The 24,336-nt window shown below is 35.4% G+C and overlaps 1 protein-coding gene across 1 annotated transcript; it reads left to right on the top strand.

Annotated features, from left to right (window-relative positions):
* LOC105167827 (uncharacterized protein C630.12) lies at nt 630-5,661 on the top strand. Its single transcript, XM_011087646.2, has 13 exons — nt 630-865; nt 1,601-1,660; nt 1,777-1,955; nt 2,566-2,701; nt 2,886-2,982; nt 3,436-3,495; nt 3,580-3,680; nt 3,797-3,828; nt 3,920-3,977; nt 4,059-4,133; nt 4,220-4,377; nt 4,495-4,755; nt 4,841-5,661. Exons 1-13 carry the CDS (start codon nt 737-739, stop codon nt 5,064-5,066), a joined length of 1,572 nt encoding a protein of 523 aa, XP_011085948.1. The 5' UTR covers nt 630-736; the 3' UTR covers nt 5,067-5,661.

Raw genomic sequence — 24,336 nt, 5'->3', positions numbered from 1 at the left:
ATAGAAATTATTTGAGAATATTCAAAAAGTCATCCCCTTCTTTAAGGGACTAAACTTACTTTTATAGCCGAGGTCCCCCAGCAACGAAGGGGTTTGATCTCTAAGAGAGTTGAGGATTCTATGAATAAGTATCCTAGGCATTCTTTATCTAGATAATTGGAGGAATCTGTAAGTGTCTATCCTGTCTTGGAGAGTCCAATGAGATTAGAGTCCTTCTCTGTTAGGGGACGTCTTTCTGAACCTTTTCATAAGCTTTTTCTCTTCATATTTTGCTACTTGAATTGTGCACCTGGTTGGCTGAAAGGTGCAATTGGACTTTTCGGGCCTCCGATGAAACAGGTCCTTCTCTTGGGCCTTTGCTCTCTTGGGCTGTAGCTAGGGGAGGCTTATGAGGCCCTTCTTGCCTTTTATACTTCGTTAGAAATTGAAAAGTGGTTCTGGATTTGGACCTTGTATTTATGACCACATCAAATTAAAAGTAATTGCATATAGTAGGAATAAATTTTAGTTCATAATATTCGTCACAAACAAGTAAAATAATATTTAATATTATTTAAATTAATATATATAAAAAGAACGTTTTCAACTCGGCGTACATATTTACTGTCAGTTAAAAACCAGAGGACCGAAGTAGGCTGTAACAGTAGTACATGAGTTGAGAATATAAAAAAGGAAGAAAAGTAGAGAAATTGATCTAACAGCAGGCGCGAGTGAGAAGCAGAAAACGGGAGCAGAGATGTTGAATTTGACTCTGTTTCTCTGCATTTTATGGGCTCTGAGCTTACTCTACGGAGAGTGGTTTGCCTATTTGGTGCCTTCACTCTGGACCTGTTCTTGGCCTCATCGGCGCCCATCTTCTTCTTCGGTAAAACCCATTGAAAAAACTGGATTTTTTTTTGAACTTTTTCATCCCTAACTCTATTAATAGTATACGTTTTCTATTAGAGTTCATGGAAAAAGACTTGAATTTGATTATCTGGCTGTGTTTGTAAAGTTGGTCTATGGATAAATTATGGATCTTGTGTTCAAATGGACCACTATGATGATTCTTGGTTATGAGGTTGTTACTATCTTAGGTTTAGTTTGTCTGTCGGACCTTCTTTTACCTTAATTTCCCTCCATCTTCCAGACAATAGAAGGATGCATTTTGAACTACTCAAACAGAAAAAGAAGAAAGAGGGATAATGATCTGAAGGGTCAAAGAAACATTTGTATAGACCGATATTTCCATAAAAGGTTTGGTTTGTGTGTCTGAACCAAATTCAAAATTGGTCTCCCTTAAATACTTTAGATGAGATAGCTCCAACTCTTTTGCATAATGTAATGCATCAAAATTATGATTCTGTTGTTATGCTAAGCAGAATTGTTAGTATGGAAGAAGTTTCATTTCACTAATAGTTGATTAATTCATAATTGCTCTAGTTTAATTGTTTCTCTCTTTGCTTATATATAATATGAACTTCCTTAATTAAGCATTAGAAAATGGTAATGTAGTTAAATCTGCATTTCTAACTTATTTTCTGCTATGTGCTTATCTTTGTATGAACAAATGAAAATTAGAATGCATGCATTCTCACAGTTTTATTTCTGAAAATCTCAGCTGGATGGAGTTGATTATCTGAGTAAGTATGTGAAAATTGCTGTTGTTGCCGATCCTCAGGTATGCTTATATAAGGAAGGAATGTGATTGCCTTGATGTTTTTTATGCTGCAATGGTACATTGAAAATGAATCTTTTTGATCATTGTTGGTGAATTGGGTTTCTTGATGATAACAGCTCATGGATAGGACTTCCCTTCGTCTTCCTCCAAAATCATTTGCTCTGGAGTTCGCTCAGTTCTATACTGATTTATACATGCGTAGGGCGTTCCTTTCATCTGTATTGCCCTTAAAACCAGATGTGGTATTTTTTCTTGGTGATTACTTTGATGGGGGTCCCATACTGTCGGATGAAGAGTAAGTACAGTTTCATGAAAATTTAGAAAATTAGATTATCCAGTTGGAGATTCTAAAAAGTATTTAGAAAATGATCTGCCACAAACACTAAGTAAGCTCAGGATGTGCTGAAAACCTCATATTTCGCCCTTTTCTTATTTAAAATCATTACACCCCTAGCCAAACCCTATGACTTTACCTATCATGTTTTATTTCCCACTTCGATTGGTTATGTAGGATCTGGGGGATTATATTCTGATTAAACTCTCTTTTAGATAACAATGATAATCTTTATCAGATATATTGTTAGGTGTGCTGTGATTTTCGTACGAAGTTACCTAAACTACCAGAAACTTAGAACTTCGATCAGATGGCGCCAACTGATAATTGTTATGAACTTGAACAAGCAGATATATATTTTCTAGTTGAAAAAGTGAACAGAGATGATATTTATTTTCTCCGTTGGTTCATATCGCTATAGAGAAGATTCACACTATTGAAGTCTCTGTGTCTTATATGATATCCAGTGCTATCCAATTCATAATTAGCATCAAGGATGAACTAAGTCATCCTTGATTTGATATTTATCCTAACTCCTTCAGTGGCAGTTATTGATTTGTTTTACTAATAGATGGCAGGAATCTTTGGGCCGTCTTAGGCATATTTTCAACCTGAATATGCTTCAGAAATCTTCAAACACAAAAGTATACTACCTTTCTGGCAACCATGACATAGGATACTCAGCTTTCAACTCCCGAAAGCTAGAGGTTTGTTTGCTATTCCTAGTACATGTATTTGCAGCACATGTTTTCTGTCAACTATTCTATATGTGAATCAACATCTAATGGTGCTGATGCATGAGATAATTTCAGCATTTAATTCAGTACTAGCTATTGGTCTAATAATTGTAATGTATAATCTTTCTCCTATCTTCACATTTATGTTACACAGACTGTAAAACGCTATGAGGGAGAATTTGGGGTAAGAAACTTTAAAGTTACTCTTGGAAACGTGGACTTCATTGCAATTGATGCGCAAACTTTGGATGGTAATGACTGATGTCTCTAATAGCTGTAATTCTGGTTATATTACTATTCATGATTCAAATCACGAGATCATTTTGTTGGTTCTTGATAGCTACAGAATGTGACGCTTATAAGTACACCTGTGAAACATCCCTTACCTTTCTGTTCTATATTGGAGTTGACTTATTAATCACCCTAATTTTGCTCTGTTCTAGTTAGGAGTTCACTTATTTGATGTCAACATGTAGTCAAAATAGAAATCTAGCTGCAAATACTTATGGGCCAATTTGTTTCTCTCACCCTAGACATGGGAGGCCCTGATTACTTCAGGATTGCAAATCCCTGATCACATCTGAGTTGTACTTGCTATAACTTGCTAAAGTTGGTCGTAACAAGAGAAACATGAATCGTGCTCTATTGGCTGGGTCTAAAGTTTGCTTTTGCTCTCACTGTTACAGCTATATGATATATTGCAGGTCGTCCCCAAAGTAAACTCACATCAGCCACCTGGGACTTCATAAAAAATGTCTCTAAAGGTACATGCGACAATGTTCAAGTCATAGACATTTATTAGTTCGTTCAGAGAATATAATGCACCTGACATTCTTTGAATTTTGCAGATACTCGTTCTACTCCAAGAGTTTTATTGACTCACATCCCTTTATATCGGCCGGATGGGACTCCTTGTGGCCCTCATCGTTCTGCATCAATCATCAATCAGGTAAGTGCTAAGACCTTATCTTGTGATCTTTCTGGGTGTTCATTTCAGTATAATGCTTTCTTTTGTTATTTTTCCTACAAGTATTTCGATAATCATATGTGCTTACCTGGTCCCAGCGAATTTATCTTGATCGTGATCAAGAAATAATGTAAGCTACTTGTCTTATTTCAATAATCATATGTGCTTACCATCAATAGAGTAATTATTGCCAATCTTGTCCGTTTATCGTGTGGGTACAGGTATCAGAATTATATCACTAAAAGCTCGACGAATGTCCTGCTGGACCTAATCCAACCTGTATGTATTTCCATTCTTCCTCTATATATGTAATATGCTGAAACAATAACTCAAAAGGTGAGAATTAATGTGTTTGTGCAGTCACTTGTCCTCTCTGCTCATGATCATGATCAATGCACAGTTACCCACATGTCTAAGAATGGTCCAGTCATTGAGGTGAACTCCTTAGTGCCTTATTTTCCCCTCTTGTGGTGCAGTCAATGATATGCTGGCTTTTAAAGTTGATTCTTGGAATTATACAGCAAACTGTAGGAACCGTAAGCTGGCAGCAAGGAAATTTGTATCCTTCTTTTATGCTACTATCTGCCAGTAATTCAACGTTGTCAGATGGATCCTCTCCAGAAACTGCTGCTTCCTCTCAGATCTGCTTTCTTCCCATGCAAACACATATATATCTATGGTACTTAGCACTTGGGGTTTTTCCGTGGTTATTATTTTCTTTTGGGTTGTTGGTGTTCCTCAGTCTTTTCTTAATCTAATTTTTGTTCTGAAAGTTTTAATTTGATGGATGTGTCAGGTATTTATCTCTCTTTGCAATGACCCTTGTTATTGTCCTCCTTTGGCCAGCAAATGATGTCCTCATTTTGCGAAAGCTTGGCGAGCTAATGGGTTGTATCAGAAGTCTATACAATAGCTTTAGCAATAGCATGAAAGAGAAAACTGAAGATGAAAATTGTGAGTATGAAGAGATTTGGGATGCAGAAGGAACAATGCACCTTATCAAGAAAAAGAAAAAGGTTTCCTCCGTAGTCTTGAACGAGAGAAGCTCATTGGAGAGGTAGTATCCATGTTCACACATGAAACTTTCTAATTTACCTTTCACTTATTTTCAGCAAAAATTTAGATGGTCTCATCATTTATAGGGGTAATATTGTGATGCGATCAAGAGTTCGGAAGCAGACGGGACAAGAAACAGATGCCTCAAACCTAGATGAAAGTATACATGTGGTGTCAGCTAGAACAAACAAATCAAAAGCAAAAATGATGATCTGGAGACTATTACGGGCATCACGAGCAATACTTACTATTGCTGCCTTCAATGTTCCTCTGTATGTCCTGCTGGTATTCAAAGATTGGATGGACAAATGACTTGAAAACTTTCTGAGTTGGTTACCAATCCTCAGACTGATCTAAATGCCAGTGAGGACATCTCTGAAAGTGGAAGTAATGTATTTTGAGTAAGCAATGGGATCGAAGCAATGGCTGCTGTGTTCCGTTGTTCCATGATTCTGTAATCTGTGTTGATATAGTCGATCCATTAGGTTATTGTTGAAGGCCTACTCTGCTGTTCTGATAGCAGAAAGTTGTCAAGCCTGCTTCAGATATGTATCGTCTTGTATTACTTGTTTGTATCATTTCGCGGTCGTGAGGAATCAAGCTGCTTCAATTCATAATGGGGCCTCGTTGCATGGTTGAAACAGCAGTGAACAGAACAGAACTCGGCTCTTTTGTTTCGTAGGAAGGTACTCGATGTCTGTGGTTGAGGAAAGGAAGTCACTTAGTTTTGCTGTTCCATTTTAACTTGTTCATCAAATTGTCTGGAGTTGGCATAGAAACTATTGATACCGTCATCGATGTAGTACCAAGTGAGCTGACATTTGTTCTTGAAGGATTTTCTGAGAGAAAGAATAGCCAAGAGAAGAATTCATGCATGTATTCTAGGTACAAAATAGTTTCTTAATTTTTTTATATACAGAAAAGAGGCACCAAATTTAGGTTTGAAGGTAGGAAATGAAGAAAAGTTGACCGAAAACTGAACTCATGTGATGTACTTAAGAAAGTGCCATTACCCCATTCTTCCAGAGATTTTAAGGGAAAAGTTAAAATTAATTAACACATATATGTATGTATAAATTAGAGGGAAAATTTTATCTTAAATCAAGTTTCGTCAAAATCGCAATTAAATATATAAAAGTATAATTTACTTGTTAAGTGATTAGTGTATATTTAAAAAAAATTGATCAATTACAGAATAAGTGTATTATATTTATTATGTGATTGATTTGATTCAATCAAATTTGCTTTAAGTAAGAATTTTTCAAATTCAAGAACAAAATTTGATCGGATCAAGCTACCCAGATGTTGCAGAAGACGAGAAATACTTTATCCTTAATATTGGGAGTAAAAATATAACAAAAGCCATGTAAATAAAAAGAAATATATATATATATATCTCAATTTAACGGAGCTACAATGGTCATTAAATAATTCCAATGCGTATCTACTGTATATCATAAACATGCAGTTATTCGTAAACGACCCTCCAATTTATCACACAAATTATGCAATACATTGAACCTTATATTTGCCCACCTCCTAAAGCTGGGGAACGACAATTATTACACAAAGGAATAACTTTATTTCATTGGTTTACACACACACACACACGCACACGACATATATATATATATATATAGTCCTTACACCACATTCTCCAGTTCTAAGCTGCTGGCCTTCACATGACTCTCATGAGTAAGTACGTACTTGAATTATTCTCTTGGAAATCCAATCATTCCTTCATGCATTAGCCCTTCAAGAGATGCTCCGTTTCAATTATTACACAAAGGAATAACTTTATTTCATTGGTTTACACACACACACACACGCACACGACATATATATATATATATATAGTCCTTACACCACATTCTCCAGTTCTAAGCTGCTGGCCTTCACATGACTCTCATGAGTAAGTACGTACTTGAATTATTCTCTTGGAAATCCAATCATTCCTTCATGCATTAGCCCTTCAAGAGATGCTCCGTTTGTTTTTATAAGAAAGCCTCAACTCGCATAGCCTCCATATATATATATATAAATAATCTCTCCTTTGCCAAAAAAAAACCTAATCAATGGAATTTCTCCGTTTAGGTATAAAAAACAGGAAAAGTGGTATTTTAGTTAAGGAGAGAGGTAGCCACACACATATATATATATATATATATCGGACTAATACAAAAAGAAGCCATTTGGAGAAAAAGATAACAATCGCCCCCTATCCATCTTGCTCATCCATCACTCTTAATTTGCTCTTATCTTGGAATATTGACGACACTGTACAGGCTAGAGGCCAGTGTAAAAATTGAGGGTTCAAGGTTCCTAGCTAGAAAAAGGGAAATTTGGAGATGAATATATATATATATGTACTGTCATAACTATATATATAAAGAGAGAGAGAGAGAAAAAGAGAGAGAGAGAGAGGGGTATAGGGTATCAAATATTTTGGTGAAAAAATCAAGGGTTTTACTTTGAGCTAGGACATGATCATTCATCTCCTTTAATGCACGAACAGAGCAGGATGGTGGCGCAGCGGCGGAGAATGTAAATGCGAGCTCGCTGTTCTTTGAGCAAAGAATCGCATTTTCTTGTGAATCCACTGACGCTCTTTGATCTCTTCGACGACGAATTGTAAACTCGATCAACATTACAATCCTTGAATACTAGTTTCAACTCAGCCATTTTCCTTTTCCAGGTTTGATCAGATGGTTACGTAGAATAATCCCCCGGAAGAGAAAAGGATAGGGAAAAAAGCTCACAATTGAACTGAGCTGGACCCTTGAGGGAAAACGGGCCAGCTGTTTCAAATATTTATACTAAGTGAAGTTGACTAGGTTTGGATTCGGGGTGGGGGTGGGGGATGAACATGGTCAGTTTTGAGGGCTCTGCATTGGAAAATGTGGCAAGTATTAATATTTATGCAGTGGTGGATGGATTCTTTTTGTAAAAGATGACGAGAAGTGAAGTGGGACTGAAGGGATGGCTCAAACAAATAATATAATTATTACGTGTGAATTAATTAGAGTGAAGTTAATTATTAATTAGGATTAGAGAAGTGATAAAGGGGTGCATCAGAAGTGGAGGGTTGCTTAAACACGACAAGGCAACAGCAGTGATTATGGGAACAGTATGTCGGATAGATCGTAGCTGCACTTGGTTCTTACACGGAATTATATGTTATTTAGCTTAAGGGTAAACAACGATTTTGGTGTCATGAGTTAGATTTATTTCACCTTTAATTCAATTTATTATGGGATTAGTATATTAATTCTATAACATATAAAAATTAATATTTTGGTCCTATCTATTTTTTATTTACAGGTTAAATTGCACTTACTGCCCCGTATGTTAGGGGGTAGCAAATCAGAAACTCTAGTTAAAGGGGTAGCAAATAACATCGCAAAATTATATTTTTTTTGGTTATTTAAGGACTCCGGTAATCGAAGTTTTCAAAAGTGTCGGAATCCACCAACCTGGACACAAATTAGGGTTCCAATTTGGGGGTTATGCTGAAGTGGCTGTGGTGTAAAACATAAGTGCCAACTAAGCCAAAAAAACACAAAAGAAAAAAAAACCAAACATAAAACCCAAAATAAAAGAAGAAGAAATCTCTTTCCTCTCAAATCGACCGAAGCCTTCCTTCTCAGACAAAAATCCCTAAACCCGAACACTCCCCATTCCTGAATAAGACGACCAACCCCAACCCGTCACCATTTTCCCTTGCTCCGAGCCCGACTGTACTAAGATTGAAGCAGATTGCATTATGTCTTCCATGTCCAGTTGGACACATTGTTATTGTGGTAAGCCAACTTACATTCGCACATCTTGGACTGACCAAAACCCAGGTAGACGATTCATTCATGTCATGACTACAAGGTATGTAGAGAACAGTTCGTTTTTCCTTTCTTTTTTTGCGTTTTTTGTACTCTTTATTTTTTCTTTTTTTGGTGAAAAATGTAGAATAATGGGTGTAGATCTTCCAGTGGGAAGATCCTCCAATGTGCTCAAGAGCAAGGTCTATAATTCCTGGCTTGGTAAGGAAGATGAATCAACTAGAAATGGAGAAGATAAAGATAGAAAAGAAGATGAAATTTTACTTCATGTTGCTTGCTTTTTCATGATTTTTTTTTAATTTGGATGCTAGGAAGTGGTGCAAAGACGGAGTAATTTGTGTAAGGAAGTGGATTTCCATGTTTATATAATTGATGGTGTTTTGCTATGTAAGGTTGAGATTAGTCACGATTATGGATTTGATTTTTATGTTTCTGTTCCTTTAGTAATGCATTTGTTCCTTTATGTAATTGATGGTGCTTTGCTATGTAAGGATTATGAATTTGATTTTTAGTAATGCATTTGTTCCTTTATGTTTATATTGTCATGTGAATATAACAAGCAATCAGCATTGGATCAGACAACCTGGGAATATAATAAGCTATTAATATTAAGTAATAGATTATATTAAAAACAGTAAAGACATAAAAAATAGTAATAGATTATATTAATATGATCATCTCAAAACATGTTTGAATAAGTTTGCCAAACAATGGCAATCAAAAGGGCTAAAAAAAACCATAAAACACTGGTAATCAAAAGCCAATGAAAAGTGTATCAAACCATTGCCAAACACTGCCTGTCTATTTTACAAATAAGCCAAAATGCCAACTAAGTCAAAAGTACAGCTAAGTTGATCAAGTCTATTTTTCTACAGATTTCTTGCTACTGCTTCCTAGAGGCCATTTTGAGCTTAATCTCTACAAGTTTGATAGTGTGATGAATTTCCTTCCCCCTTGCACGATGACTGGAAAGTATTCTTGGACTGAATGTTGTGTGACACTGTATTGATTACCAAACATAGGAGGGGGGCTCTAATATTTACCCTTGATATTGCACTATTGGGATGTCCAACATTCCGCAGTTGAGTATACATTGAAGGTCCCTTAGTGTACTTGGGAGTTGGAAACTGGATTGGACACTTGAAGGGTAGCCAAGATCTCATTTTCTGTAGATTGTGAGGTGACGAGGCTCTGCATGAACAGGGACAAATGTTAAATAAATTGTGAAAGAAAGCTGCAAAATATGTGAAGTAATACTTACTATAATTGGAGGCAAAAGCTGCACCATTTCTGCCTCATTTATGACCTTCTCTTTTCCTTTGTTTTTCCCCTGAGAAACATTATAACAACATATGACAAAACAACTGGGGGTAAAATAATTTCTACCTCATTGTCCACTTGCATCATTTCTGCCTCATTTATGACGTTCTTTTTTTCTTTGTCTTTCCCCTAAGATACATCAGAACAAACATGAAAACAACTAGAAAAAACTTAACAAGCAAACAAGAAAATTTCATAAAAATGGGAACAAACCACTTTATTTTGTGATTGCTGTGTTGAAATCCTCTCTCTCTTACTTACATTGAGCTTTGTTGGTAAAGCTTCATCAGCTCCAAAGACATCTGCAGTTGGTTCTTCAATGGTCAAGTTTTTAATTTCTTCATTTGTTTGTGTTTGATCTTTAGTTGGGCATGTCCTTGTATTATGCTTTTCCTGACCATACTTAGAGCATTTGACTGTTGTCTGTTGTCTTTTCAGCTTCATTCCATTGCCTCTTTTCCCTTGTTTTTTTCTTTGTCATAGGCTCATCTGGATCTCTTCTTCTTGCATTGGAAGGTCTCCCACTCCTTCTGCCAAACCTTGGTGGCAATGGAGTATGAAACATGTCTCATTCCACTGATTCTCACCACCTATTAGCATTATTACACTTGCATATATCATCTTGTAAGCAATTACAGAATAACATTCATCAATGTAATCTTTAGGATCATCTTTCTGATTGAAAATTACTGAGATGGCATGCTTACAGGGAAGCCCACTAAGTTCCCACTTCCTACAACTGCAAGTATGGTTTGATAAGTCCACTGCACATTGACCACCATCAAAGTATGATATCTGATAATGAAAATCATCAACTTTAATGGGAATACAATCACCAACGTTTTCTATATGTTTGTCAAGTATTTTTCTTATTCTTGGACAAATTCTTCCTTTCCACTTTGCTTGAGCCATGTCCCTATTTTCCTGCAGTCTCTTCATAAAAAAATCCCTTATCCATTCTAGCATAGTCAGTGTTGGCTTCTCCTTAGCATCTAGTATCATCATATTGAAGGCCTCACAGCAATTGTTCAGCAACATGTCACACTTTACGTTAGGACTAAAGTGTGACCTACTCCACTATTCAGGAGGTTTATCAGAAAACCAATCAAAAGTAGTTTGCTTAAGAATTTGGATGTCCCTCATTCTAGCCTTAAACTCCCCTTTGGTACATACCTTTGTAGCTCTCCATAAAACATGCTTGAATGCCAACCCTCTAGAACCTGCAGTTTTGAAGTTACTGTGCATATGGCTTACACAGAACCTATGAGCTGCAGTAGGTAACACTTCTTGAAAAGCTTTAATTAATCCTTTCTGTTTGTCAGACATAAAGACATATTCAATATGATTTTCAATGCCCAAATCAGTTTCAATAATATGAGAAACCACTCCCAAGTTTCCCTTGATTCTGTGTTTACAACAACATATACAATTGGGTAAAGATTGTTGTTTGGGTCCACCCTTATTGTAGTTAAAAGAATTCCCCCATGAGGCCCCTTAAAGTGGCACCCATCTACGCCAATTATCTTCCTACACCCCTCCCTGAAACCAGTTTTCATGCCTGCAAAGCATACATAAAACTTATTGAACCTGTTTTCCCCTCCCACATCCTCCCCACAATGACAGTGCTACCTAGATTGGTTCTTCTAATCTCATCTGCATAATCCCAAAGTCTTGTGTATTGGTACTTAGGACTTCCCTCAAGCTTTTTCAATGCTTTTCTTTTGGCCCTATAAGCTTGATCTTTGGAGATATGACACCTAATCTCATTTATAGCATCCACTCTAAAACCCTTCACAAACCTCTTGGGATCTAATTAGAATCTGTCAAAATATTTATCACAGTGCCAACTAGACTTTACATTTTTAAGATTGAAAGTCTTGGCATATTCGTGTTTAGGGTTGTAATCCCTAATTTGAAATGTGCATTCATCTTTTACTTTACGAGCATGTAACCTCCAATCACATTCTGTATCACCACATTCAGTATAGTACCTGTTTAGATCACTTTTTGTGCAAATTATATGCCTTCTTGTCTTAATTGCATGAGACTGAATAGCCTTTTTAAGCTCACCCTTTGTGCTAAATATCATCTCCAATACAAATGTTGGATCAAATTTTTCAACAGGATTAAAAATAGGGTAGCTACATTCAATTTGCTCATCATCACTGACATTATTTTCATTTAGATCACATCTCACCCATAATATCTGTTTCACCATAATTACTAGACCCACTTAGACCATCAGTTAGATTTTCATCATCAATTGGTAAATTTGAAGTGGTTTTATCATCCACATAATCATCAAATAATCTGTCATCATCATCTATCTCTGTTGATAAATCATAGTCAGAATCAAAATGCATAAAGCAATAGGGGACCAAGAGGGGCCACAAAAATCGTATAATATTTAGGAGGGGGAAAAGGGCAAAGAGGGATCACAAACAAGAATCGTCAAACTTACGGTATAAAGGAGGTGGGAGGTTCAGGTGCCGTTTACTCCTTATAACCACCATCTTCTTGCCTTTAGTTCTCTCTATTCGCCGTTTAATTGCTTAATCATCTTCTTCAGGTGTTGTGATTAAATATTAAGGATGGGGTTTGTTGGGGATTAGGATTTTTTGGTGTGTCGATTTGGGAGAGAAAGTGACAATACGCGTTGGTCTTTGCCTTTTGTTTTATTTTCATTTTTTTTTGTTTTGTATTGTTTTGTTGGCTTTTCCACGTCAACGGCTTAGTTGGCACTTATTTTTTACACCACAGCCACGTCAGCAAAACCCCCAAATTGAAACCCTAATTTGTGTCCAAGTAGGCAGATTCCGACACTTTTGAAAACTTCGGTTGCTGGAGTCCTTAAATAGCCAAGAAAAATTTAATTCTGCGATGTTATTTGCTACCCTTTTAACTAGAGTCCCTGATTTGCTACCCCCCTAACATACGGGGCAGTAAATGCAATTTAGCCTTTATTTACATTTTAATAATGCAGGCACCATAAGTATTTTTGGCTGGAAATAAAATTATCTCTCTTTCCCACAATAGCATACGAATTGTTTTGGTGTCGCCAAAAAGCGAGATCGACTAAATGTGTATTATAAGAGTGCGATTCAACACGCTTCACCCTAGAGTTCTTACCAAAATTCCTCTCCCACTCAAAATAACGGTAGGTATTTATACTACTGTAAAATTACGCTATTTAGGTTATGTGAAGGCAAAGTACTGTTTCGTCCTTTACCTACCCCTTTCACATGGCTACGATTTGTCTATTGAAGGTATTTTTGTAATCAATCGAATACAATTGTTTGCTACGTTTGACTTCAAACTTTTCTTTTAAGGCGATATTCTCCTTTCCTTGTTGGGATGATCGTTTTCTTTATTAATGCAATTTGTTTCTCCTCCATAAGGTCTATTTTTATCATTTAATTGAATCCCACCTTTTCCATATTTCTATAAGTTGAAGTCAAGTAGAAGTAACATTCATCATACTTGTAGATGCGAGGTAGTATAAAAATTATGTGTTTTTTTTTTTTATTTTGTGATTTAAATTTCATTACTAAATGGGTACTTATGTTTCCTTTGGGGCTTATTCTAATAGTTTAACCATCGTTTCTGCACAAAACTTGGGAATGTTGTGTCCGGCCACTTTAGCCAAGCATGACCTAACTCTACTAGTGTCCACCTTGAGTAGCAAGATTTCGAATTTTAGGAAATTAAAATAAACTTTATGTTACCTATATATTCTTTTGATATTCTCAATTTTCCAAAGAAGTATACTGACATTATTCTTTTTCCTCATGCAATGCCTCTACAACTAGAACTGCCCAGAATCGGAAATAAAATAGGTGTTTGACTTAGAGGCAGCCACTTGGATACACCACACCTTCGAGAAAGCCATATAAATAAAATAAAAGGCCGATGTAGGTGACGATCGAGATATGTGCAAGTTATACTGATCTGCTCTGCATTAGATTTTCGGCAGAAGTCAATGAAAAACAAAGCCAACAAGGTCTGAAAGATTTGCATAAGCTACAAAGTGTTAAACACAATGGAAATAAAAAGTTTTAAAGCAGCAATGCAGTATTGCAACCAATGATCTGGTCGCTCGCCCCATGGCTACAACGACCAAGATCTTCATTTTAGACTAGATGACTAGAAAACCAATTAGATTGGTTGTTTTTGAAACTATTCACAATCTTTATAGAAAATAATAGTGTATGGATAAATATAGTAAGTGTTCATCAAAGGGATTAGTATTTGTTGTGCTTATTACTTACATTGAGCGGCGTTTCAATGTCACAACAAATGTCCATAGACCAAAAGGTTAAACCCATAGAGTTGTGTTGGTCGCTATGAAGCCAACTTCTGAGCGTCGGTTTAAAATGTTCTAATTCTAGGGCCTTAAAACAGAGCATCGAGAGTCTCATAAAAACTTGCACTAAGTATTGCAATACCATGTTTCATCGGGGGGACACTTAGGTTGTCTGTGCAATTTTTAGTGGATCAGTTGGCAAGATAGTCGACTGACTGAATTGACTCTCAAGAATCGTCGTATGAAATTCTTGAGAGCTTGGTCGGTACTATGAAATTTTCGATTCGAATAGTATGGGATTTGTCCTAGAAATTGAGGAAACATAGCAGTCGCGTGCATACGAAGACTGTATCTTTGGATTTAGCAAACAGTGACTATGTTATAAGACATGGTCAATATAAACCTTGTCCAGCTCAGTCGGAGCATATAGTGAGGATGGTGGATTACAAGAAAGCCTTTGTCCTCTGTTAGTATTATGACAACGAGATTTCCTATGAGCTCTAAGATAGTTTAGACTTTTTAACTCTATGACCATAGCGATTGATTGAGTGAAAAAGCGATTTCCTACGGCTATTGGTAGAGTAAACGTATTTCGAGTATGAAGCATAAATGTCTAGTCAAGGATGGGAACTGATGCCCATTTTCATCCCTAGACTGAGGCTGAGAGATGGTTTTACAGTAGGATGGTACCAATATAGAACTCGAAGCCTAAATGTTATTCACCTAAATTTTTATTGCCATGGACTGTTGCTAGACGGCCATCTATGGTAACAAACTATTTCTGATTATTGGAATAATTAGAAATAATTAATTAAATTAAATTAATTATGTTAGACACAAGTCCAAGTATGACCGGAGGTGAACCTAAAGAGTAACACATAAATCACTAGAAAGTGATGAAATTAATTTAGAATTAATTCCAAAAGAGGAGAATTAATTTAACTGGATTAAATTAATTCTTGAAGAGTATAAATGATTGACCATTTATGTAGATTCATCCATTAGATGAATGTTCCAAAATTTAGTTAGTTAGATTAATTGAATTTTGAATTTGACTTTTAAATTAATTTGATTAATTTTTAAAAGACTTTGGCTAATTAATTAGTCGATTGGATTCATTAATTATGTAGTAGATGGAGTTGTCTAATTAATGAATTGAATTTATTATTTAGAAATAGGCTAGAAACATTAGATGGACTAATTGTGTTTGATTGGGTTTGATTAATTTAGTGGACTAGATTCATTTAATTAAATAAGTGCATTTTGGGATTGAAATATTTAATTGGATTAAATATTCACTTGAATTTTCTTTGTTGAATATTTTATTTAATTAGATTAAATAGATAGCCTAATATAATTTGTCATTAGGCTCAATTTAATTTATTGGGACAAATTAATCGAGCCTGGTTCCAGTGCACCAAGCCTAAACCTTGTTGACCTTGTATAGGTCGATCTATATATGGACAAGAAATATCGGCTTCTAGGGTTAATTTTTAGGCTGATTTTCGAGTTTGAGAGGCGAAGGTGAGTTTATACTTATGGGAAGTTGATGGAGAAAGAGAAGTTACTTATCCCTTTGCTTACAACTTCATTCCAACTCTTCAAACACACAACACTCACAAACCTAGGCGATTTTTGCTCTCTTCCATCTCTCATGTTCTTCTTGGTTTAAAACAAAGTCAAGAACTAGGTAAGTTGGATAATACACTAGGTAAAAATGTAGTTTTTTGATCCCTCTTCTCGAATTTATTTCGTGCTAGCACAATGACAAATCCCATATTCCTTGTGTTGTGTGGACAATATTAGAGGGTTCCTACATTTGAGTCTTGCGTGGACATATGCCGGAGAGCAGATCAATGCATGTAGCTGATTGGAGGTGAAAATCGAAAAAGGTATTCCTTTTTATTTTATACACTCGGTTTTTCCTTTTTTTTTTCCATCGCCTAGATCACCAGGGAACGTTCAACAGTACAACCCTTGGACGTTACTATTTCTTTTAATTTTTGCATTTTTCGAACTTTCGCCGCATTCACAGGCCAATCCACTTTCTTTCAAATGGTATTAGAGCGCGGATCGGTGTATAACGCCATGGAATAACATATTTTATGTGTTGATGAATGTTTTATATGTTTGTGATGGGCTTTATCTCACGACTTTTGGCTTTATATTCAAAGTTGTACTTTTGAAAAGCCTGTTTAATTTTGCTTTAATTATTGGATATTAGGTATTTTGGGAATTCTAGTATTTTTTGATAATTGTGATTCTTGTGCTATTCCGATTGAAATATGTAGAGCACAAAGATTAGTTTTTTTAGAAAAAAAAATTGTACGGTAGCAACCGGCCATGCGTAGGAGGTGCAGTTGTCCTGCCTGAAGCACTCAGAGAACTGGGCTATTTTTATTTTTATTTTTTTCAAAAAATTAATTTTTTTGGTTTTTTCTGCATATTTTCTGAAATGGTTGTACTTGAGATTGGATATTTTCTAGAATTAAATTGCTAAAATTAATTTGGAATAGATTCCAAACTAAAATGATTTTTGCATGAGTTGCACTAATATCCGATGTTTAAGTGCATTATTTTACATTTAATTTCAGCAGATGATTATGTTTTCATATGATATTGGTTATCATATATTTAATACATAGTTTGTACTGTCTGATATGCATGACTATGTGCGATTATATGTGTGTCTCATATTATTAATTGGATTAATATAGGATGATCACAAAGCCCATTAACCTTGTGCTTGATTTATTTTCTGTTAGGTTAGGGCCTACATGTCTTTTTATTTTCTTTACTCTCTCGTTTTTACCCTTGTCATTTAAGACTTGCTTTTCTCCATATTTACGTACTCCCTCCAATATTTATTTAGGGTTTTTTATTGCAATTGTTATGAGAGTAGATAGTTTGACTAGTTTACTTTTATTTTGTAAATAAATTGTAAGGAGTAAGCCTGGGGTGATGGAGGCCCATGGAAGAGGCCATAGGTTAGCACACGGAGGATCTATGGAGAAGAGGCCCGAAGGACGGAGAGTCCTAGAAGATGACGAGGTGTTACAAGGACCATTAGTAGTAGATGGGTTAAAAATCTTGTAATAATCTAGACCTTAAGCATAAATTGAACGTAGGCTCACCGCAGTGGATCGCATAGGATTGGGCTTGTGTGAAAGAAACAGTATGGCACCAGGAACGTGGTAGAAACGTGAAATAAAAGAATTAAAATGGTTCAAACGGGTGTTCCTTTTGAAATTTCTGGGCATTCGGTGTTTGTCACAAGCATAATAATAAATAAATAAGCATGCCAGACATGTGCCTAGAGGATGAAACAAAAGGCACAAAAATATAACATGAATTACCTTTTGTTTCTTTGATGAGCAGCCATGTGCTGTTTTCCTTTTTGCTTCTCTTCCGTTTACTTTAGGATCCAAATTAGAACCCCTGTATTTCGTCAACACCACACTATGAAATAAATATTGTTCTGTTTCTATTTTCTGATAGAACAAAGAACTAGAAGAAAAAAAACTCTAAACAAACACTATTGTTTAGTGCTTTTGGATTGTCTTATGTTCTAACTTGAATCAAATTTAATATAGAACAAAAGGAGAATATTTTGAGATAGAAAAGGAGCAAAATATCTGTGGCTCATGTCGTAGGTTATGTTGGATATGTGTGTAGCTTTGTATATTACATACAATTGAATTCGTAATTCAATGACTACCAAGTTTGCTTTCAAGGCAACCTATACATACACATGCATATAACCTTTCAACTATAATTAAATAACCACTCCATAATGTTCATCATGGTGAGGAGTTTTAACTCCTTTTTAACTTGCTCTAACCTCCCTCAAATGGGCTTGGACTTCAAGTATCCACTGGGCTTGATATAATCAAATTAAATCAAGCCCAACCAAAGTCCATTGGATAATAATTATTTAAATTAATTTTAGCCAAATAAAGCCCAAAGATTCATTTAATCCAATTAAATAAATCTAAGCCCAAATACTAATTAATTGATCCAATCAATTAGTTAAGTCAAACCTAATAAATTAATTAATTTAAAAGTGTTAAGCCTAAAAATTAATTAATCCAATTAATTAATTCTTGAGTAATCCATCAAATAAATTATTTACTAAATGATCCAATTATTTATATATATTCGCCTTGAATTAATTTAATCTAATTAAATTAATTCATTTCTTCTCGAATTAAATCAAAATTAATTCCACCAATTCCATACTGATTTATGTGCGACTCTTTAGGTTCACTCTCAGCTAGACTAGGGCATTGTGCCAACATAAATAATTAATTAAATCTAATTTAATTAATTATTTTCAATTAACCATTGATCAGAAACGCCCGTCACCCATGGGTGACCGTCTAGCAACGATCCGTGTCATCAGAAACTAGGTGAATGTTCGTGTGAACATTTAGGTTCTGGAGTTCTATACGGGTACGGTCCCTCCGTCGACCATCTCCTGGCCTTAGTCTAGCATGGAATTGAGCGTCGATTTCCGTCCTGGACCAGGCAACTATGCTTAGTACTTGAGATGCGTTTACTCTATTGACCAATAAAGGAAACCAATTTTCATTCAACAATTTCTATAGTCATAGACTTAGAGAGTCTAAACAATCTCAGAGCGCATAGGAAATATATCCATCATATACTAATATGGGACGGATTCTATCTTGAAATCCAACGTCCTTACTACATACTCCTACTACGCTGGACAAGGCTTATAACGACCACATCGAAGACATGGTCGTCTCTATCCAGATCCAAGATACAACCATCATATGCATGCGACTGCCATGATTTCTCAAGTCTAAGGACTAATCTTGTATTATCGGAGTCGGAAATTCAAGCCATACCGACCAAAGCCTTCATGGCTTCCATATGGCAATTCCCACGAGTTAGTTCAATTAGTTAACAACCTTGTCAACTAATCCATTAAAATTACATAGACATCCCATGTCTGGAGCTGATGAAACACGGCACCCATCTAATTAATGCAATACTTAGTGCAAGTCTCTATAGGACTCTCGAGGTCCTCGACTTGGAACTTTTTAGACCAACCCTTAAAAGCTGAGTTTTTAGCTGCCATCCAATGCGCAACCCAAAATACTTGGGTTATTCAATTGGTCTACGGACATTTATTGTGACGTTAAAACACCGGTCAACATAAATAGTAAGCACAATAAATACATGATGCCACAGATGAATGCTTATATTTATCAAAATAATATCACATTCATAAAGATTGTTAAATGATTCACAAAACTGCCAATCCAATTGGCTTTCTGGTCACCTATTCTAACATTGTGATCATCCCACACGGATGTGCTAGGCTTTATTTTAAATGTGATGCATTTATCAATTTATGGATGATTCATTTGAATATTGGATGATTCATTTGAATATTGGATAATTGTCACATGCAAAATGCCTAACATGAACACACTCTCACTTCGTTCACCCAAGTTAATATTAGGCCCAAAATAGATATAAATCTAACGCTTAAATCCAAACCTTCCATCTATAGAAATGTAGTGAGGAAGCTACTTTCAGACAATCATGGTCTCCTGAATCGTGGCACGTTTGAAATGAAAGAAAGCTGCACTATTTTTATGAACAAAGGAATATGCTCTTGTTTCCTTGTCTCATAAGCCACGGGGGTGATAGTTGAGGTATGATTTTGTTGATGGGTTGGGCCTAATGTCGAGTAATATGATTTGTCTGGAGTCATGAGGAACATGTGAAGAGGTAAGGAAAAAGAACTTGGGGATCTCATGGGATGGGAATTCTTTCGATTACCTCTGACAAGTTCTTTTTCCATGTGAATCGAGAAAGTGGGGCATGGAGAATTGCTTTTGTTGGCCCCAAGCCCATTAGGAAAAGGTTTTCCCGAAAGCTTTTGTGAGAGTTTTAAGCGTTTGTAGGAAAATTTGGAGAGGTTAATGACTAAAGACCAAGTATTAATTTGAATACAATATTATAAAGATATACTCAATGTTTTCTATCAATTATAGATGTCTAAGAATCCACTAACTTCAGTACTTGAGGCGAAAAAATTTGATGGAACCAGCTCTACCAATTAGCAAAGATATTTGAGGATAGTTATCGATTTCGAGAACTAGACCTATGTCCTAGATAGGTTTCTTCCTCGCACTTTGCAGGAGTGGTTAATGCCTGAAGAATGTTTCACGTTCGATAAGTGGCAAGAGAAAATAAAAAAGGTCCCCAACATTACACTGGCCTTGATGACTAACGAGATCCAAAAACAGTACAAAAGGCATGATGACGTCAAGTGATAATGCTTCGCACGAAAGATATTTTTGTGGTACCGCAACGACATATTAGATATGTTGCAACGACAGCATTCTTCGCTGCTAGGGTGATAGAGGGTCACATGTACAAGAGCATGAAGTGATGATTTGATCTCTTGTAGAGAAGCTCAAAGATCTCCAAGCTAATCTTGAAATAAAACAAGTGACTATTGTAATATAAAGTGATAGAAATATAATCACGAAATTTTACCTTTTCAATTTGAAAACTTTCTTCAAGCTTTTCTCCTCCAATCGTGTGCTCACGTAAAGATCAAGGAGATCTCCTTTACGTCGAACACACACTACAAAGTAGTCTACACCAAACCTTACTATAGGTAAGGTCTATGTAGTATAAGAGAATTTATTATACTATTAACTTAGTATATCAAGTTCAAGAGGATATTGCTCTAACTTGAAACTTGTTCAAGAAGTACAAGAATAGAGAGAAAAGAGAAGGAGAACAGTGGTCAACATGGTATCTATGAAGGAGGAGTGTTGTTTTCTATATTATGTAGAAAATAATATATACACAAGTCTATACACTATACACACACACACAAGGGACATCTCATGTACTTATTGTATGTATACATGTATATATTGCATGTCAAGGAAAAAATAAGTATAAAAGGTGTCTCACAGTACACTAGTTTCTAGTACCATAAGTACTCAAGCATAACTCCCTCATCCTTACAACCTCATATATATATATATGTGTGTGTGACATCATATATATTTTTTTTATGTCACATATAAATATACATATTCAAGCTACGGCTACATATATATATAGTCTATTGGGCTTAATTCAACATAAATTAACCCATAAGCTTGGGCCTCTATAGAATTAATTCAATCAATTCTTAAAAATTCAAATGGGATTTATTTGATCTTATCTAGTAATTCCTAGCCCATAGCCCCATTAATTAATCCATAAATTAATTAAGCCTAACCCAATTTTTTTAATCTCATTAAATTATCAAGTCGAAATCCTAATTAATTGATCAATTAGTAATTCATCTGGTTCAATTAAAGTTGGTCTTATCAAATTAATTAATTTTAATCCTAATCTAATTAATCTCATTAGCTAAATCTTGGGCTTTCCATCACATGGGTTCTCCCGTTTAAAAGATCACATCATTTAATCTCTCGAATTAATTTAAACTCTTTAAATTAATTTATTCCTTCTACTACTTGAGTGGTGTTTTGTATGACTCCATAGGTTCCCCCTCCACTAAACTTGTACTTGTGTCAACATATAATTTAATTGGCAAATATTTTTCCACTAGATTAATTAATCTTATTTAATTAACCAATTTCGATTAACACTTAATCTGAAAGCACCCGTCACCATGGGTGGCTATCTAGCATTGGGGCATGACATTAGAGAATAGGTACAAATGACGTGAACCTTAAGGCTACCAAGTGCGGTATGAGTATCGGTTTTCCGTCAGTCATCTCATGATCTTAATCTAGGGCATGGAATTGAAAATTAGTTCCCATCCTGGACTAGACACCTATGGGTAATATTCTGATTATGTTTCGCAACTTGATCAACATAAGAAAACCACTTTTCTATTTGATCACCCGCTGTGGCCACTGACTCCTATGAGCACCATACATATCAGAATGCATTGGAGAACACTATCTCTCATGATGGGCGACAAATCCTCGTTTGGAACTCACCAGTCTTCATACATATTCTTATTGCATTGGAACAAGGCTTATAATACCCACATTAGAATATGGTACTCTTTTACTAGACCCTAAATACAATCGTCCCATATCTGAGATTGCATGGATCCTCAAGTTTGAAGAATAAAACCCATACTACCGGAGCTGAGTAGTTCAAGTCATATCAATTAAGCCTCATGGGCTTCCAATATGATGACTCCCCATGAGTTAATTTAGTTGGTTTGACATCCTTTGTCAACCACCCGCTAAAATTGCATAGATATAATACATCTGTCGCCTATAAAATATGACACCCATCATATGGACGCAATATTTAGTGAATATCTCAATAGACCTCTCGATGAGCTCTTGACTTAGAATATTTTAGATCCAATCCTTGAAAGTTGATTTCACAGTTTCCATCAAATGCACAACCCAACTTCATTGGTTGGTTAGTGATTCGTGCGCTTTGTTGCAATGTATTGAAACAGGAGTAAGAACAAAGAGGTGAGACCAAATGAATGCTTACTCTTATTCATTTAATTCAATATTAGAGAGTGAAAAAAATTGTTTAAACAGATTATAAAATTGCCAATCTAATTGGCTTTCTATCACCTATTCTAACAATAAAAATATAAATAAAACTCAGTTATAATAATAATTAACTAAATTAAAATTCAACTTCAAATTTTAAAAATTTGTATAAATATAAATAAAACTTATTATAACAATCATATATATATACTTAAATTAAATTATTATTTTATTTAAATATATTTCAAAAAATCATGTTAAATATACTAATTAAATATGAAAATCCCAAAAAGAATTATGTCAATTAGTTTAAGTTATATAATTTACTATAAATAATATTTAAATTAAGAAAAACACTATATATATTCAAAACAAATTTTTAATACTTTTTATTATTTTTAAATGTTTAAAAACATAAAAAAATATTTAAAATTTTGAAAGAATTTTAAAAAAGATTACTCCTCTTCTCCCCTTCGTTGTCAGCCATCACACACCGTCGCCGAGCCTGGGGATCAGAGGTAGCCCCTTTTTCCTCTGGGTGGCCGTCGTCGCCAAAAGTTGATGGCTGCGGTCGACCTCGCTACCCCCTTCTGTGGGGGCAATAGATGGGGGAGATGGCAAACTTGTATTTATATAATCATATGCACACATATAAATAAAAATATATTTTAAATTACTGAAATTTGGATCATGTCATTATTATTATTTTAACTATCGAAGATCAATGACAATTATAACAAGAGTATAATGGGCAACTCAAAACAAACTTTAACATCATTACTCAAAACTAATGGATGGGAAGAATATGCATTATTTCTAAAACTTTGGGGTCCTTTTTACCTATTTTTAACACAAAGGGGTTTTCTACTAAATTGTTAGAACACGTGGGTTTATGTGATTCATCCTTAACCATATGATGCAGGACCTAGAGATCTCGAAACCAACGACCACAACTGTAGTAGCATCGGGCGAGCTGCCAACAATCTTTGTGTAAGAGTAGGTAATCAAAAAGCCAATTGGATGGATTGTTTTCTATCCCTTAATCTTTATCGAGATAAAATTGTAAATGGTGAATATAGTAAGATTTCATCAAACTGACATTGTGTTTACTACGTATGTAATGGTGTTTCAATGTCACAACAAAATATCCACAGATCGAAAGGTTAAACCCCTAGAGTTGGGTTGCGCACAGGTTTAGCAGGTATAAAACCAACTTCTAATGGTTAGTCATAAATGTTACAAGTCGAGGACCTCGGGATAAGGCATTGACAGTCCTATAAAGACTTGCACTAAGTATTATAGCCGTGTTTCGTCGGCAGGAGATGTAGGTCACCTGTACAATTAGTGAGTTAGTTGGCAACGCAGCCGACTTACTGAACTGACTCACGAGAATGATCATATGCAAGCTTTGAAGGCTTGGTCGGTATGACTAGAGTTCTAGGTTCTGATAGTACGAGATTAAATCCTCAGACTTGAGGAATCATAGCAGTCACGTGCATACGAAGTCTGTACCTTGGATATGGCGAGCGGTGACTGTGTCATTAGGCATGGTCATTGTAAACCTTGTCTATATAGTCGGAGTATGTAGTAAG

Source organism: Sesamum indicum, linkage group LG8 (genome assembly GCF_000512975.1).
Source record: "Sesamum indicum cultivar Zhongzhi No. 13 linkage group LG8, S_indicum_v1.0, whole genome shotgun sequence".
In the NCBI taxonomy this organism is placed as follows: domain Eukaryota; kingdom Viridiplantae; phylum Streptophyta; class Magnoliopsida; order Lamiales; family Pedaliaceae; genus Sesamum; species Sesamum indicum.
Note: the sequence above shows the minus strand (reverse complement) of the source record. Positions and strands in the feature narration are given on the sequence as shown.

Bases quoted from the DNA above. Each gene is read 5' to 3' on its own strand.
- LOC105167827 (XM_011087646.2), top strand. From the start codon at position 737: ATGTTGAATTTGACTCTGTTTCTCTGCATTTTATGGGCTCTGAGCTTA. The intron at 1,956-2,565 runs GTAAGTACAGTT...TTTTACTAATAG, and splicing joins CCCATACTGTCGGATGAAGA to ATGGCAGGAATCTTTGGGCC. The intron at 2,983-3,435 runs GTAATGACTGAT...GATATATTGCAG, and splicing joins TGATGCGCAAACTTTGGATG to GTCGTCCCCAAAGTAAACTC.